This window comes from Salmo trutta, chromosome 25, assembly GCF_901001165.1.
Source record: "Salmo trutta chromosome 25, fSalTru1.1, whole genome shotgun sequence".
Classification (NCBI taxonomy): Eukaryota; Metazoa; Chordata; class Actinopteri; order Salmoniformes; family Salmonidae; genus Salmo; species Salmo trutta.
In genome coordinates, this window is record NC_042981.1 from 48383473 (window position 1) to 48401418 (window position 17946).

The 17946-nt window shown below is 39.9% G+C and overlaps 1 protein-coding gene across 2 annotated transcripts in view; it reads right to left on the reverse strand.

Annotated features, from left to right (window-relative positions):
- LOC115162650 (MAM domain-containing glycosylphosphatidylinositol anchor protein 2-like) overlaps positions 1-17946 on the reverse strand; it is a 230038-nt gene that overhangs the window by 10951 nt on the left and 201141 nt on the right. For both annotated transcript variants that reach the window (XM_029714139.1, XM_029714140.1), the window contains exons 11-13: positions 8269-8446; positions 1828-1848; positions 1333-1488 (exon numbers count right to left, since the gene is read on the reverse strand). In XM_029714139.1, coding sequence (XP_029569999.1) covers positions 1333-1488; positions 1828-1848; positions 8269-8446 — 355 coding nt within the window. The remainder of the gene's footprint in view (positions 1-1332; positions 1489-1827; positions 1849-8268; positions 8447-17946) is intronic.

Sequence of the window (17946 nt, forward strand, 5' to 3'; positions counted from 1 at the left end):
TCAAAAAGCAAGCTGAGATCTACCGCTCAGATTTTTTTACTTAGAAAATGTAACATTAACCTAATTAAAAACAGTTCTGTAGGAATTACATTTGTGCAGTAGGCCTAAAACATTATCACAGTATATTGGCTATATGCCTGCCAATTTTGTTCTTCTCAGACCATATAATATTTTAAAACTATAGCTTTTATAACAAAATAGACCTGTTGGTGTAGCACTTGCGAGGCACAGCTGAGCATAAATTGAAATAATTAGCTTTTTATTTTACTAGACTGATGGTCATGGTGCTTTCAAGACAACTCGGAACCAAAAAAAACGAGGTGAAATCATGACGTAAGTGATCTTCAGGTCGGAAAGTCGGTGCTCTAGAAAGGTACCCGAGTTTCCGACTTGGAATTCCGAGTTGGATGACCGTTCACTCGATTTAGCCACAGAAATCCCGGTCCGCCAGGTAGGTGGTTTGTCTTTTCAGACAAATGAAATGGTAACACTTTTCCTACCCGGTGCGCAGGGCTTCTGAATCAAGTGCACCTACCACCAACAGTGCAACACCAATAAAAACACCAAGCCATCATTGGCTTTTCTACAGAAATGTTTGGTGATCGACTAGGAATGCCTTGATCGACCGGTTGGTGACCACTGATGTAGAGAATACTAAGTACATTTCAAACATTGTTTCAAATATGGATTCCATTCAACATAAATGTCCTTGAAATGTTTTCCACATTAATGCACTTGTATACTTGCACTTGTATACTTGCTAAAGCGACAGACTGAGGCTGACTCCAGAGTCTGGGGAGGCTCTTTGATGTTGTCGGCATGACACGTCGATAATGAAGGGGGCTGTGCTTTTACAGTGGATGTCTCTCCTCCGTGTCTCTCTTACTCACCAAACACCCACACACTCAGCCACGAGTACCGCCCCCCTTGCTTTACAACTGATGAGTGTGATAAACAATCAGTGCGATCACTCAAAACTAAGCAAAAACTTATTTTAACGTGGTGGGACTCAATGAGAGTTAAAAGCTTGATTCTGCCACATGGTCTGGTGTCAGCCAGTCCATTTGCATACATCGTCCCTTAGAAATGTCAAACAACAATTATAGATTTGCCAATCAAATTTTAGAAAGTACCAACGTTAGTTGCAAATGATCAGCAAAGCGATTTTGCAATAACCAATCGACTTCCTGATATGTCATCAAATCATTGTCCACTACATAAGAGCAGAACAGAATGGAGAAATTAGTTGAAAGATATAGAGCCCAGTGTTGTGTATTCTTGGGTAAGAGTGTGCATGTGTGTGTGTGTGTGTATATTTGTGTGTGTGCTAACTTTGCTTGGAGCCCGCTCGGTCACTGCTGGGCCCGGTGTTGGGCGTGTACTTGGTGTCTCTGGTGGCGGCGCTGTGTCGGGTCCAGTCAAAGTCATCCGTCTTGTCTTGGGTGAACATACACACGGCCTCATCTTCAAAGCTGCACTGGAACTCTCCTGGTGGGGAAGACACACAGAGAATACATGTAGATGCTACTGCACAGGTCAGGAAAAATAGATGTTATGCATTTTCAAACACGTTACTACAGATTACAAAAGGGGCTTAAAATGCATTATGAAGAATGTATTAATAGGTAATAATGTTGGACATTAAGGACCTGTGTATTACGATTGATGATTAACATTAATAAACTGTATATTACATATTAAAACTCTTCACTTCTTTGTATTTATCTATGGCCTGTGTTAACTAAAACATTATGGTTGGCTTGGCTTATTAAATATTTCGATCAAAATGCCTAAGGTAGTCATAGCATTCATAGGAGTGATACTTACTCAAGTGAGGGTTGACTGGTGCTGGAAGAAAAAACAAAAGAGACAAATCATTTAGGTGTTCAAACTTCTGAAAGGAATGCCTGCGTTTAAGATTTAATTTCTACTCTCTTTAAAAGTGTTGTGTGGAAATATAAAAATGAAGAACTACTTTGTTTGTCCCCGCAGTCTAATTTGCGGCAAAGTTCAAGGGAGTAGTGATGTGCCATCGTTCCCTCTTATCATCTGGAGAGAGAGAGGGCTTATATACTGCAGAGGTCTAATGGAAGAGAGGAAGCACAATGCTCAAGTGAACTATACAGACCTGCATCTTTCTTAATTTAATTCACCACCTTCCCTATCTGCGCTCGCCAGGAACAGCGGCTGAGTCCTTCCCCAATCCCAATGAGGGCAGAACTGCATGCTGGGCAGAGGTTTCGCAGCAATGTGCCGTGGAGATAGTTGACCTGAAATTGATCCCAATTTCAACCAATCAACTCCCAGAACCTAATCTGTAGAGAAAGCATTCTTCAAGCACAGTAGGAGTTTGGGAGATGTATTCAGGCTGTAAACTTTCACGGTGAGCCGTCTGCACTAGAGTAAACAGTGTGTCCATTTGGTGGTGTAACAGATCAGTGCGACCCAAGAGAAGTACAGCCACAGGCCCATTGAATAGACTAATGATGAGCTATCAGATATTTATTTTACCTTTATTTAACTAGGTAAGTCAGTTAAGAACAAATTCTTATTTACAATGACGGCCTAGGAACAGTGGGTTAACTGCTTTGTTCAGGGTCAGAACGACAAATTTGTACCTTGTCAGCTCGGGGATTCGATCTTGCAACATTTCGGTTGCAAGAGTCCAACGCTCTAACCACTATGCTACCTGCCTGATATGACCAGAACGCAAAAACAATAACACATTCGAAAAACAAAAACAACAGCAGATGTTCAAGGGAAGAAGCTGCTATTATTAAAATGACATCTGTACAAAATAAATTGCATAGAAATTATCCCATTGTAAAGAGAACCGCCAATTGATTTATTTCGTATTGAGGATTAAATATGAAAATACATGCACCGGCATCAAATGATTGTCATTTGGGCAACTGTATAATATGGAGGTGTGGGTGGGTAGTTTTGTGGCAAATCGCATCAGATTTTCATTATTTTCCCGTTTTTTACATATATTTCCCCCTTTCAGAGCTGCAATATTGAAGCCAATTATGCATCGGGAAGTTTCACTTCCCCCACTACTAAACCACCCAGCTGTTTCCAAATTGAGTGAGGAGGTCGCCTTGGTGGAGAGGAGCAGATGCTGCTAGTTTGGAAACATGCTCTGCATTAGCACTGACTCTAATTGATAGGCTCTGTGCACTCGGTGCAGCAAGACAGCAATTAGGACTACAGAGGCAGGGAGGGGTGTAGGGAGGAAATAGGCTGGGGGCGACGGTGGAAAACGCACATTTTGTCAACATCGTTAAATACACATTCAAATTGGTGCATCTCTTTCCCTCGTCGTGTAGGATAGACTACATATCTGGAAGACTTAGGTACTTGCACGAACACGTTTTCGTAAGAGTACATAAAAAATACATGTTCTTGTACATTATGCTTTTCTCTTGTAGGCGTCACTTCATGAGACCATCTGAATATCCTTGTATTCTTTATCAAACAGCTGCTGTACAATATTTACAGTGTGAGCAAGAAGTAAACACGATTCTTGAGGCTAAAGTTGCTCAGAGAAAAACACATACTGTAACTCCAACAACTTGTGGTTACGAAAGATGATCCAGTGTATCACACTGAAGTGGCTGCATGTCTGGCATGTCCTTGGGCCTTGAATGCTGTTATCCAGAGGACACAATTGTACGCAGTGCCACTGCACGTTGGAATCGAAAGGTGCAATGCTAGTTTGCTACTGTACATATATGGGATCTCCATACATTTCTGAGCAATTACCTCCAGTCATACATGATTATTATCTACACTCATCTAACAACACTAAACGCACACCGCTGTACTACAGTATATTTCTGTGAGAAATAATGCTCAACTAGCCAGGTCCCTGACCTGCTTGTGTTGTCTTGCCAAGTCCTATGAACACAAACAGATCTGGTACCAGGATAATGCTCATCATCTTCTTACAGAATCCAAGGTCAATTCATTTAAGGCTTAATACACAAGCTCTGTTACAAGGCCCTTATCTTAATACCTGTCTTAGGTCAGATCTGTCTTGTAGAACGTTGATCCAAATTTGGGGATTCCAGAGCATCTGCCATTCAAAAATGAAAACATAGTTCCTATTATTTGATATCACTGCACTCTTGTATGACTATCTATGAAACAGGCAGAATAGATAGCAAAACTACATGACAGTGATTTAATACTTTCCAATTCAATTTGCAAGAAAATAAAAACAAAGTTGTGGCTAGGCCCTGCTAAAATTATTTGCAACCACTAACATTGGGGTCAGTTGAGCGCAGCAGCAGATGAGCTGACGGGAAGCTACTGACTCGTGGCAGAACAGGATGCGCTAGCGGCTTTATTGTGATACAATAATGGTGCTAAAGTAGCTTTCTAGCTAGCTTATGGAGGAAGCATTTGGTGTTCAGCATTGAATGTGTACAGGTTAGCTTCCTATTCATATGAAGTGACTAGCTAAGAATTGCTTTAGCAAGCTAATGGACACATTTAAGCTAGTTGTCATGCACATGGTCAAACTCCAGAAATACTGGCAGAATAGAAGCTCTATCTGGGCTCCCGAGTGGCACAGCGGTCTAAGGCACTCCACCTCAGTGCTTGAGGCGTCACTACAGACACCCTGGTTTATATTCCAGGCTGTATCACAACCGGCCGTGATTGGGAGTCCCATAGGACGGCGCACAATTGGCCCAGCGTCGTCCGGGTTTGGCAGGTGTAGGCCGTCATTGTAAATAAGAATTTGTTCTTAACTGACTTGCCTACTTAAATAAAGGTTACATAAAAAATGTAATCATCTGATATAAGACAATGAATCTGAACAGTGAAATACTTTATTGCTGTATTCCCTATATAGGCTACTTGCAATAATCTCCCTGTCTAGCTTGCTTTCAAAGGCCCCTTCACCAAGCAATGTTTCTGATCTATGATTACAGCAACTTAAGCTCTGCCCGGTGATATACAACTAAAATGGTATCTAACGTTTTCTAATGATGTACAGCAGTAGCCTATCTGATGCTAAACCAACTAATGGTTTTGTCATCAAGCTCAGTATAATTTCTTAGTTTAAGAGCCTGTGTACAGTGTCAAGGATTAAACAAAGGCAGGAAAGTTTGGGAACAAGTTTGAAGGTGCCCTTTGGAGGAGCTCATTGATGTTTCCTCATGCAATTAAAATGCAATTACTAATGTATAATATAATAACAAGTTAATACAATGTCGTTAGAAGGGTAATTACAGTGTAAAGTCTTGCTACACAGGTATAATGTGCAACCAAAAGTGATTCAAGGCACTCCTCAGATTTTAAACTGTAGTGATTAAAACAGTATCCAGGTTCTGGTTTATAAAATTAACAAATATGCAAAAAGAGGTCATTTGATGTTAGTGTGCATTGTGTAATCTTGATGCAACTCACGCAGAGGGAGAGTAAACGTTTCAGGTCAGATAAATTTGGAGGAATCATCTGTTGATTGTCAGATAATCTGCAAATCATTGAAGTACAATGTTGTATCACTGGAGAAAAACGCGAAAATAAATCTCAATATTTCAGGTCACGGTATCATCTTATGTGAACAATCATGTGTAAGAATGTTTTCTCTCATTCAAATAAATGTTATCCACAGGCCCTTAGTGTGTGTGTGAGTTTTGAGCATTTTATTGTATAATATGAGATGACTGAGCAATTATATTTTCCCCCATTGGTTTGCCAATTTGTTTGGCACCATCCGAGCATGCATTTGAACTGCAGCCATTGCAAATCTTGTTTAACAAACACAACCTTTGCCACAGGTCGTAACTGCCGGCTTAATAGCTCTATGAGACAAACTCATTGAAAGGAGAACCAACAGGCACATTCAAAGACGAATATTAATCTCAATAAGTCACAAGTCAGTCTTAATAGGGGAGTAAGGGAATAGTCGTACATTAACTTACAAACATTCCCTTACCAATGTCCTTAGTGGTTGTATAAATTGTATTTGGAGAGTTTAATATAGCCTAAATAATTGTATGAGGAGTATAAGGGTCTCATACTGGTCATTACAGTATAGACATTCCTGTATACAATAAAATGTGCTTTCCCATGGGCTTAAAACTGTACACCGATGGGTTAAGTGTGTCACTGCTTCAACGGCGACCTTTCGAGTCCTGATGTCGTAGCTGCACCACAACCTATGGTCACACGGGACCTTAAACACTGTTAAGAGGAGACCGTAGAGTAGAGGTTGAAATGTCAAGTCAGGCGTGCCTGTCAGTATGGGCAACAACCATAACATGGATACAGCATATAGCATCGTCTCAAACTACAGGTCTGCAGGCCACAAATAAGCACCTTGGGGGCTGATGTGGGCCGAGGGCCGGGAGTTTCAGACCTCTAAAATGGAACATATAGCATACTCCCCCCTAAAAACAGGATAACAAGTGGGTGGATGGAGCAATGCACTCTAGTGCTGCTATTACCTCACCTCACCTGGGCGCAGAGAACACATAATTAGAGAAAATAGGCTGGAAGCATCTAATTAGTGCATAAGGTCAGTGAACTGTTGTGTTTGCTTGCTAGTCAGAGCAACTCGTCACCAGACTGTAATGTTGTGTTTCTATGGGGTGGAACTAGCTGGCTGCGTGTGTGCGTGCATACTTCACATGCTAGGGCTGACAGCTGTAGGTTTGCACCAGGCGTGGATTTCAAGGGTGGAACTAGCATAGACCCAGGCTAGGCTATTCATGCCTGGGAGAAAGAGGTCTCAAAACCTGGACAGAATTGTTTATTGTGTTGTAGTGCTGCACTACAAGGGCTTCCATCGGTGTTGGTGTTGAAGCATTGAAGCAATGCTCAGGCTGTAATTCTAATTCCGCAGCCTGTTGTCCAGTCTTGAAAGGAGTTAATTTGTTGAACAGGTGGATTGGGCAGACATTTTCTGTGACTCTTTTCATTCCTTTTGTAAGTGATTTGAAAGCATAGTGTAAATTCACCTGAGAGCTTCAGGTTTTTGATAGAGGTATCATTTCATATTTTTAAATGTAAGGTTGTCTAACTATCCAAATACTTTTTGAGATCAACTGACACTAACCAAAGAGTTTATCAAATTGAACAACTCCTGTTTAATTTACATTCATACATAATTTAACTCATACATAATTTACAAAAAGAGGATGGATTGAGACAAATCAGTAAATGAGAGTGAAAGATAGATAAACACTAGTTAAATAGACAATGATTCTTCTCTGTTGTGGAACGTTGTCTACATAAAGACCAGTAATAACAGATAGGTAATTAAAATCCGCCCCCCAACTACATTAAAATTGCATTTAATTCAAAATTCCTTTAAGTTTGTACCCTCGGCTGAAATCCTTCATGGATTACTCCTGATACTTTTAAGTTTGTCTGCCCGTCCACGATGATAATGCTTTACTTCCTCCTTTTAAATATGAACACTTTTACTCAGTCAGTGACCTATGTAATTATATTTTCCTAACCAGTAGGGGTCCCTATTATCATAGAAATACTCACAAAATATGACAGCATCTGAGTGGCTCTTACTGTGATATTTTCTTCAAGCCATGTTTACATGACTGTGTAATTATGACAACATCCATACAGAGCTAGGATAGGACCTAGTAATCAATGCTAATAGTCTACATCAGGGGTGTCAAAATATATTTTCTCCCGGGTACGCATATGGTCTTCAATGAGGTCCGGAGAGCCGCACTGAAAATGTGTTATATTTCCACGCCATCAAAATTTGAAAAATATAGTCCTCTATCCATTTTTTTTTTATTTAATTTTTGACACTCACTGACTGTCCATCTTTCCTTTAGTTGATTATTAGCGAGCTGGACACAGTCGAGAAACTGTATGAATGTAGGTCCATTATCATTTCGACACAGATTTGGTTTTGGTAATTTTAAATTATATTGAGTTTGTCTCCCCCCCATTTTTTTTGTTTTGTTTTACTCAAACCAGCCTGCCATATGTTTGACACCCATGGTCTACATAGAACATTATGCCCATGTTACATATGACGCTAGTCCTTGCTGAAGAACATCCTGTATTTACAGTACAATGCTGAGGGTCACATACATTGTGCACAATATACAATACCCAATTGTGCGCATACATGAACATGCTAGTCCCTACTGAAGAACATAGTCTGTACAATGCTGAGGGTCAAGTACATTAGTATACTACAATACAAAATTGTGAGCATACACAGCATCTAGTTGGACAGTATGTACAGTCCAACTAGACAGAATGATTTCTGCTCACCACTGTATCTGATGATTCTGTCTGTGGAGTCTCCCTCTCCGAAGCGTGTGATGGGGGTGAGGCGGACCAGGTAGGCCTCGGGCTTGATGAGTTCCGTCAGGTTGTGGGTGATCAGCTCGCCCTTGGCAATTGCTCCCTCCATGGGGATCTCCTGCTCCCACCACCTTGACTGGCCCGTCTAGACAAAACATAGGATTTTTTGGAAAAATCATTAGAATCCCCTTTTGTAATGTTTTTTTTTTTTTACAAGTGCACATAGGCCAACCTGGCCACATTATAATCAATTCCCATTGATCCCCTTTCTGAACTCAAGGTCAAAGAAAACATCCTTAAAATCCATACTAATAGACAGTGGTGGAAAAAGTACTAAATTCTCATACTTGAGTAGAAGTAAAGATACCTTAATAGAAAATGACTCAAGTAAAAGTAAGTCACGCAGTAAAATACTACTTGAGTAAAAGTTTGAAAGTATTTGGTTTTAAATATACTTAAGTATCAAAAGTAAAAGTACAAATAATAAAAAATTCCTTATATTAAGCAAACCAGACGGCACAATTTGTATTTTATTTACAGGTAGACAGGGGCACACTCCAACATCATTTAAAAACAAAGCATTTGTGTGTTTGGTGAGTCCGCCAGATCAGAGGCAGTAGGGATGATCTCTTGATAAGTGTGTGAATTGGACCATTTTCTGTCTTGCTAAGCATTCATGATGTAACGAGTATGGTGGGTGTCAGGGAAAATCTATGGAGTAAAAAGGTACAATATTTTCTTTAGGACTGTAGTGAAGTAAAAGTTGCCAAAAATATAAATAGTAAAGTACAGATAACCCAAAAAACTACTTAAGTAGTACTTCGAAGTATTTTTACTTAAGTACTTTACAAATATACCAAGTTTTTGCATGTCAGAATCATGTAATTACACATGAATAGCAGTTACTTTTGGGTATGCTTATTTAGGCAGAAATCTAGGACAAGGTGACATCACCTTAACTCTCATTTTAATACACCAATGGTAACATGATAATCTCTCACCTAATTTAAATAACTACCACCTTGTAACCAACATTGGTGAAGGCATGGTTTCTGAGGGGCGTGGTTTATGTAGCTAGATAGCTACTCTACTGGCTAGCTAGGTCTTCAGCCAGCATGGAACAAAAAGGGGGGTAAGGGTCATTCTAAACTCCAATGCAGTTGTCAAGTCAACACATCCGTCAGTACTGCTGTGAACCACATCACAAGAGACATGCCAAATGGGAGATGCATATCAAAAAAATCATTAACCACGTTTCTATCCACAGTTTTTTTTGCGATTAAAGCCATACCGTATATTTTTTTTTTACGTCAGCTGTGATGGAAACAGGTAGTTTTGGTACAATTTTATAAATGCTGACAGATCATTTGTTCGTTCAACATGGTGGGATCTTTTTGTGTCGGTAAAATGAATTATGCGAGAAATGGCGGTGGAAATATTGATATAACAACCATCAAAATAAAGTAAACTTGGAGTCACGCGATGACATGGTGTGTGGTCCTCCCAATGCAGTTTATTAGGCTACAGTTGAATTAAGTTATGATGAACTTTACAGGGTTGTGAAAGTGCAAGGTGATCTTGATGCTCTTTTCCAATAAATAGAGGGTATTATTCTGGTGACATTTTGATCGATGCTTGACTGTAGTGAAGTAAAAGGAAAAGTTGGCAAAAATATAAATAGTAAATTAAAGTACAGATACACAAAAAAATTACTTAAGTAGTACTTTAAAGTATTTTTACTTAAGTACTTTACACCATTGCTAATAGAATACATTTTTTATTTAACCTTTATTTAACTAGGCAAGTCAGTTAAGAACAAATTCTTATTTACAATGACGGCCTACTGGGGAACAGTGGGTTAACTGCCTTGTTCAGGGACAGAACGACAGATTTTTACCTTGTCAGCTCGGGGATTCGATCCAGCAACCCAACGCACTAACCACTAGGCTACCTGCCGCCCCATATTTAACGAATTACGTATTTTGCAAGGAAGTGCAACCATCACTACAGCCTCCAAAACACTTGATCTTAGTCCCATCTACCATAAAGTCAGACCAAACCTCTGATTTAACAGCATTATCCAATAAGTTAAGTTAGATTTCAATTGTATTTCCTTAAATCCTTGTGTTCTCCGTCCCTCGATCACGGATATACAATTGAGATTCTCCCAAGTTTGCCCTCACTTAGCTGTATGTTAGTTTGTGTGATTCTGGAGGAATAACAAGTGAAGACAACCCCTAGAGACTGGGGCTACGTCACAATTCTCTGCCCTTTTCTCCAAGTGTGCACTTGCACACTTCCAGTCAAGAATTTAAAAAATGGTGGAATCTCTCTCCAGCCAATACTTACATCAATCTAAGATTGTTTTATTCATGATGGGAAGTGCACACTTGGGGATAAGGGTGGACAATCAGGACGCAACCTGGGAGTCCTCACATGGCCTCTGCTTCCCTCCTTAGAACACCCCACCCAGCCCAGGTTTTCAATGTCTCAGAGCTGTGAATCACTAAATGCCCAGCTAGCACATTTGGTTCCTTGGAAGTTGTGGGAACGAAGCCATACATTTCCTGACCGTAAATCTGAAAGTTGTTTAACGTTCTGAAAACAGCAGTGAAAATGTTGCCTGTTCTGGGAACGTTTATTTTTATGTTGCAGGGAGGTTCTGAGAAAATTTTATTAACGTTTTGACAACGGAAATGTTAGGTTATTTTGAGTTATTATTTTTATAACTTCCTTAACTTTCACTGAATGTTTCAATAAGACTTAATAACACGGCTAGCTTATTTTGGGTTATCTTTTTTGAACTCCAACCACAGATAGGCATTAGTCATGCGAACACATGTATTTTTTATTGTGACATGGCATCAGTGCGATATGAACCTATGACCTTCTGTTTTCTGTCTATGGAATTACTCCACTGCGCCACCAGAATGGAGCTAGCATGACATGTTTTTTTATGCCAACTGTTCCCTGTTCCTGGAGAGCTACCCGCCTGTAGGTTTTCGCTCCAACCCCAGTTGTAACTAACCTGATTCAGCTTATCAGACAGCTAAGTACTAGAATCAGGTGTGCTAGATTAGCGTTGGAGCGAAAACCTATAAAACGGTAGCGCTCCAGGAACAGAGTTGGAAAGCCCTGGTCTATTCAAACAGACCCCATTTCAAAGGAAACAAACACTCATTAAGATCAGGTGGGCGTGTCCAACACACCTAAACTCACAACTAGATAGAAGATTGTTTTGTTGATTGCGATAATGAAATGCTTAAGTATTCAAATAACATTCTTAGAATGTTCTCTGAACGTTGCTAAAGTCTTTTATGGATAGTTTTGTTAACGTTCTTGGAACAATGAGAACATGTCTTTAAATAGAACCATGAGGAAACCTGTAGGAAACGTTCTAATGAAGTACTAAAATTCCCACAGAAGAACATTGTTTCTTAACGTTCTCTGAACTATTTGAGAACATTCCCAATATTAAACCAGTTAGAGAACATTCCTAGAACATTAAAAACATTTATATTAAATGTAACCATGTTTGTACTTTTAGGAAACGTTCTGTTAAAGTAATGAAACACCAAGGTTTTGTCAAGTTCCTTAAATATGCTGAGAATGTTCCAAAGCCAAGCTATCTATCCTGCACCAAAGGTCATACTCCCAAGACATGCTAGCCTCTCACCATTACCAATAACAGGGGAGGGTAGCATTTTTGGGGGTATGATATTTATGCCTCTAGCTTTCTCACTCATCATTATTCATTCATGATTATCTGTAATCATGGTAGCATCCACATTAATGTAGAAATGATTAGAAACATATTCCATTCTACATAATCATTGTATAATTTCAAATCCAAAGTGCTGGGGTACAAAGCCATAACAACAAAACAATTGTCACTGTCCAAATACTTTTGGACCTTTCTGTATATGACCACACTTGTACTGTACACTCTGTTGTACAGTACTGTCGATCACTATGGCTTTTTATTTCTGTCTTTCTTACAAATAACACAGCCTGCCAAGAAACATATTGTGAAACTTCATAATGAATTGACCCACAGTTTTCAGTTAATTACAAATGGCACCTCAACATAATGAAAAGTGTTGTTTCCAGACATAATCAAAGACATTAACAAATGCATTTGAACATAACAAGCAGGCAGATGCGCGGGCACGCACACACACACACACACACACACACACACTACAGCTGCAATGACGACAATAGACTATTACTGCAGAGAAGATAAGAAATCTGTTCATGAATAGGTGACAATTATGAAATTGACAAACATGCTAAAGAGCAAAGACACCTAATTGGAACTGTGGTGCAACCGTGTTGGAAGCATTGAGACACGATAGGACGCTTTAGCGTTCTGAAATTCCCACCTGCATTGAAAACAAGTTGTACAAAAGAAACATGTACAGTTGAAGTCGGAAGTTCACATACACCTTAGCCAAATACATTTAAACTCAGTTTCACAATTCCTGACATTTAATCCTAGTAAAAATGCCCTGTCTTAGGTCAGTTAGGATCACCACTTTATTTTAAGAATGTGAAATGTCAGAGTAATAGTAGAGAGAAGGATTTATTTCAGCTTTAATTTATTTCATCACATTCCCAGTGGGTCAGAAGTTTACATACACTCAATTAGTATTTGGTAGCATTGCCTTTAAATTGTTTAACTTGAGTCAAACGTTTCGGGTAGTCTTCCACAAAGCTTCCCACAATAAGTTGGGTGAATTGTGGCCCATTCCTCCTGACAGAGCTGGTGTAACTCAGTCAGTTCTGCAGGCCTCCTTTCTCGCACACGCTTTTTCAGTTCTGCCCACACATTTTCTATGGGATTGAGGTCAGGGCTTTGTGATGGCCACTCCAATACCTTGACTTTGTTGTCCTTTAGCCAGTTTGCCCCAACTTTGGAAGTATGCTTGGGGTCATTGTCCATATGGAAGACCCATTTGTGACCAAGCTTTAACTTCCTGACTGATGTCTTGAGATGCTGCTTCAATATATCCACAAAATCTTCCTCCCTCATGATGCCATCTATTTTGTGAAGTGCACCAGTCCCTCCTGCAGCAAGGCACCCACACAACATGATGCTGCCACCCCCATGCTTCGCGGTTGGGATGGTGTTCTTCAGCTTGCAAGCCTCCCCCTTTTTCCTCCAAACCTAACAATGGTCATTATGGCCAAACAGTTCTATTTTTGTTTCATCAGACCAGAGGACATTTCTCCAAAAAGTACGATATTTGTCCCCATGTGCAGTTGCGAACCGTAGTCTAGCTTTTTTTAATGGGGGTTTTTGGAGCAGTGGCTTCTTCCTTGCTGAGCGGCCTTTCAGGTTATGTCAATATAGGACTCATTTTACTGTGGATACAGATACTTTTGTACCCGTTTCCTCCAGCATCTTGACAAGGTCATTTGCTGTTGTTCTGGGATTGATATGCACTTTTCGCACCAAAGTACGTTCATCTCTAGGAGACAGAACGCATCTCAATAAATTTGTGGAGTGGTTGAAAAACGAGTTTACATGACTCCAACCTAAGTGTATGTAAACTTCAACTGTATCTTCAAATCAAATATTAAAAGGAATAATTTAAAGCATGTAGGTTTTAATCTACAAACTCTCGCTGTCTTAGTTCCCTTGTTGGTTTCTTTGTCGAACGATTCATCTAGAACCAGCTAAGCATGTCAAATTAAACTCACCACCACCACTCCCTCGGTCCTCAGGTACTTAGAAAAGTATACCAGTGCATTAGTCAAAAGAGATGAGTCTCAAAATCATAGGCTTAATATGAGTACAATATATACAGTGCCTTCAGAAAGCATTCATAGTCCTTGACTTATTCCACATTTTCTTGAGTTACAGCCTGAATTCAAAATGGATTGAATAGATTTTTTTCTCACCCATCTACACACAACACCCTATAATGAAAAAGGGAAAAGATGTTTTAAGAACTGTTTGCAAATATATTGAAAATGAAATACAGAAATATCTCATTTACATAATTGTTCACACCCCTGAGTCAATACTTTGTAGAAGCACCTTTTGCAACAATTACAGTCTTTCTGGGTAAGTCTCTAAGAGCTTTCCACACCTGGATAGTGCAACATACAGTGCCCTCGGAAATAATTCAGACCCCTTGACTTTGTCCACATTTTGTTAGGTTACAGCCTTATTCTAAAATTGAATAAATTGTTTCCCCCCCCTCAATCTACACACAACACCCCATAATAACAAAGCAAAAACAGGTTTTTAGAAATGTTTGCCAATTTATAAAAAATAAAAACTGAAATATCATATTTACCTAAGTATCCAGACCCTTTACTCAGTACTTTGTTCAAGCACTTTTGGCAGTGTTTACAGCCTCGAGTCTTCTTGTGTATGACACTACATGCTTGGCACACCTGTATTTGGTGAGTTTCTCCCATTCCTCTCTGCAGATCCTCACAAGCTCTGTCAGGTTGGATGGGGAGCGCCGCTGCACAGCTATTTTCAGGTCTCTCCAGAGACATTTGATCGGGTTCAAGTCCGGGCTCTGGCTGGGCCACTCAAGGACATTCAGAGAGAAGTCACTCCTGCGTTGTCTTGGCTGTGTGCTTAGGGTCGTTGTCCTGTTGGAAGGTGAACCTTCACGCCAGACTGAGGTCCTGAGCGCTCTGGAGCAGGTTTTCATCAAGGATCTCTCTGTACTTTGCTCCATTCATTTTAGCCTCGATCCAGACTAGTCTCCCAGCCCCTGCCTCTGAAAAACCTCCCCACAGCATGATGCTGCCACCACCATGCTTCACCGTAGGGATAGGGCCAGGTTTTCTCCTGATGTGACACTTGGCATTCAGGCCAAAAAGTTTCGTTTCATCAGACCAGAAAATCTTGTTTCTCATGGTCAGAGTCTTTAGGTGCATTTCGGAAAACTCCAAGTGGGCTGTCATGTGCCTTTTACTGAGGAGTGGCTTCCGTCTGGCCACTCTACCATAAAGGCCTGACTGGTGGAGTGCTGCAGAGATGGTTGTCCTTCTGGAATGTTCTCCCATCTCCACATAGGAACTTTGGAGCTCGGTCAGAGTGGTCACCTCCCTGACCGAGGTCCTTCTACCCCGATTGCTCAGTTTGGCCGGGTGGGCCAGCTCTCGGAAGAGTCTTGGTGGTTCCAAACTTCTTCCATTTAAGACATTTTTTGGTAGCCTTCCCCAGATCTGTGCCTCGACACAATCCTGCCTCAGAGCTCTACGGACAATTCCTTCGACCTCATGGCTTGGTTTTTGCTCTGACATGCACTGTCAACTGTGGGACCTTATATAGACAGGTGTGTGCCTTTCCAAATCATGTCCAATCAATTGAATTCACCCCAGGTGGACTACAATCAAGTTGTAGAAACATCTTAAGGATGATCAATGGAAACAGAATGCACCTGAGCTCAATTTTGTGTCTCATAGCAAAGGGTCTGAAAATGTATGTAAATAAGGTATGTTTTTTTTCTTTTTAATACACTTGCAAAAAAAAATTCAAAACCTGGTTGTCGCTTTGTCATTATGGGGTATTGTGTGTAGATTGATGAGGGAAAAAATATTTAATACATTTTAGAACAATTTAACAAAATGTGGAAAAATTCAAGGGGTCTGAATACTTTCCGAATGCACTGGAGTGTTATACTTTTGGAGTGTTATAATGTGCTTAATATTAGGAAAGTTGAGAAATAAATATAGTAGGCCTAGCCCATAGAAAGCTGATGGGATTCTCGTCTTTTTATTAGCGGCCATCACTCTGTTTTCTCCCGCAATTTCATAGCCTATAGAAATGTTGCGTAACATGAGCTCATGAGCTCCCATGAAGTGTTTGATTAGATTTTCGAAGACATTTGCATTGATGTCAGAGTGATTACAGGGACAATAGAGTGCTGAGTACCAGGCAGTTAGCAAGTTTTGTAGGCTACTAATGACAAGCAGCAGCATCAGAGCTTGGAGAACCCTAATTACCGTGACTAAATGGTCATGTGGAATTTGACTGCCTTCATGACTTGTGACCGCCGGTGTGGCGGTAATACAGTCACCGCAACAGCCCTAGCTACCACTGCGCTTGAAAATATGGAGAGTGGTACTCAGTAATGTGTTGTATTGAATTTGCCCCAAACATAACACTTGGTATTCAGGACAAAAAGTTAAATCGGTTTGCCACATGTTTTGCAGTACTACTTTAGTGCCTTGTTGCAAACAGGATGCATGTTTTGGATTATTTGTACACAGTAAAAATAAAAGTGTTAATTTAACTCCTATAGAGTTGAATTCAACACCGTTTCAGATAACATTTGGTCCCAATCTACATAGTGTTGAAGTTACTCCACAGGTAGTGTCACATTTTCAGAGTAAATTTGACTCAAAATGGTGTTAAAATTCATACAAAGGTTTTTTCATTCCACTGAATTGAGTTGAATTTACACAGCAATGACTGCATCATTTTACACTCCGTTTTAATTCCGACACTAGAGCTCATTGACTCCTCATAATGTTGAAAATACTCATCCTGGGTTAAAATAAGTCAACACTAATTTTTACACCCCTTTTTTACTGAGAGGTTACCTTCCTCTCTCGCAAGGAAGGAAGGTTAGGAAGGACACTTCTATCTTTGTACTGACTGGGTGCATTGATACACCATCCATAGTGTAACTAATATCTTCACCATGCTTAAAGGGATATTCAGAGTCAGATTTTGTTTTTACCCATCTACCAATAGGTGCCCTTCTTTGCGAGGCATTGCAAAACCTCCCTGGTCTTTTTGGTTGAATCTATGTTTGAAATTCACTGCTCGACTGAGGGACCTTAAAAATAATTGTATGTGTGGGGCACTGCTGAACTTATTTAGGCTTGCCATAACAAAGGGGTTGTATACTTACTGACTCAAGACATTTCAGCTTTTCATTTTGTATTAACTTGTTAAAAAACCCCTAAAAGAATAAACATTATTCCACTTTGACATTATGGGGTAGTGTGTGTGTAGGCCAGTGTCAAAAAAATCTAAATGTTATCAATTTTAAATGTAGGATATGACAACAAAATGTGGAAAAAGTCAAGGGGTGTGCGTGAATACTTACTGAAGGCACTGTAGCTTTTAGTGAGGCCCAATGTTTGGAAGTATTAAGTATTCATTGTACAGTTGCCTTGCCAGGTTTACTGTATTGGAAACATTTGAGGACAACACTAACATGCTGACCACACCGACAGAGTTGCACGAGCAAGTGTTGCAAAATAAAATTACACAAACTCAGCAAAAAAAGAAAGTACCTTTTTCAGGACCCTGTCTTTCAAAGATAATTCGTAAAAATCCAAATAACTTCACAGATCTTCAATGTAAAGGGTTTAAACTCTGTTTCCCATGTTTGTTCAATGAACCATAAATAATTACTGAACATGCACCTGTGGAACGGTCGTTAAGACACTAACAGCTTACACTAAAGTCTTAGGGTCAATGTTCATGAGGCCAAATTCCTCATGAAGACATGACAGTTTATTTCTGACAGTTTACTGAATTGTTAAATTTAATTAAGGCAATTAAGGTCACAGTTATGAAAACTTAGGACACTAGAGGCCTTTCTACAGACTCTGAAAAACACCAAAGGAAAGATGCCCAGGGTCCCTGCTCATCTGCGT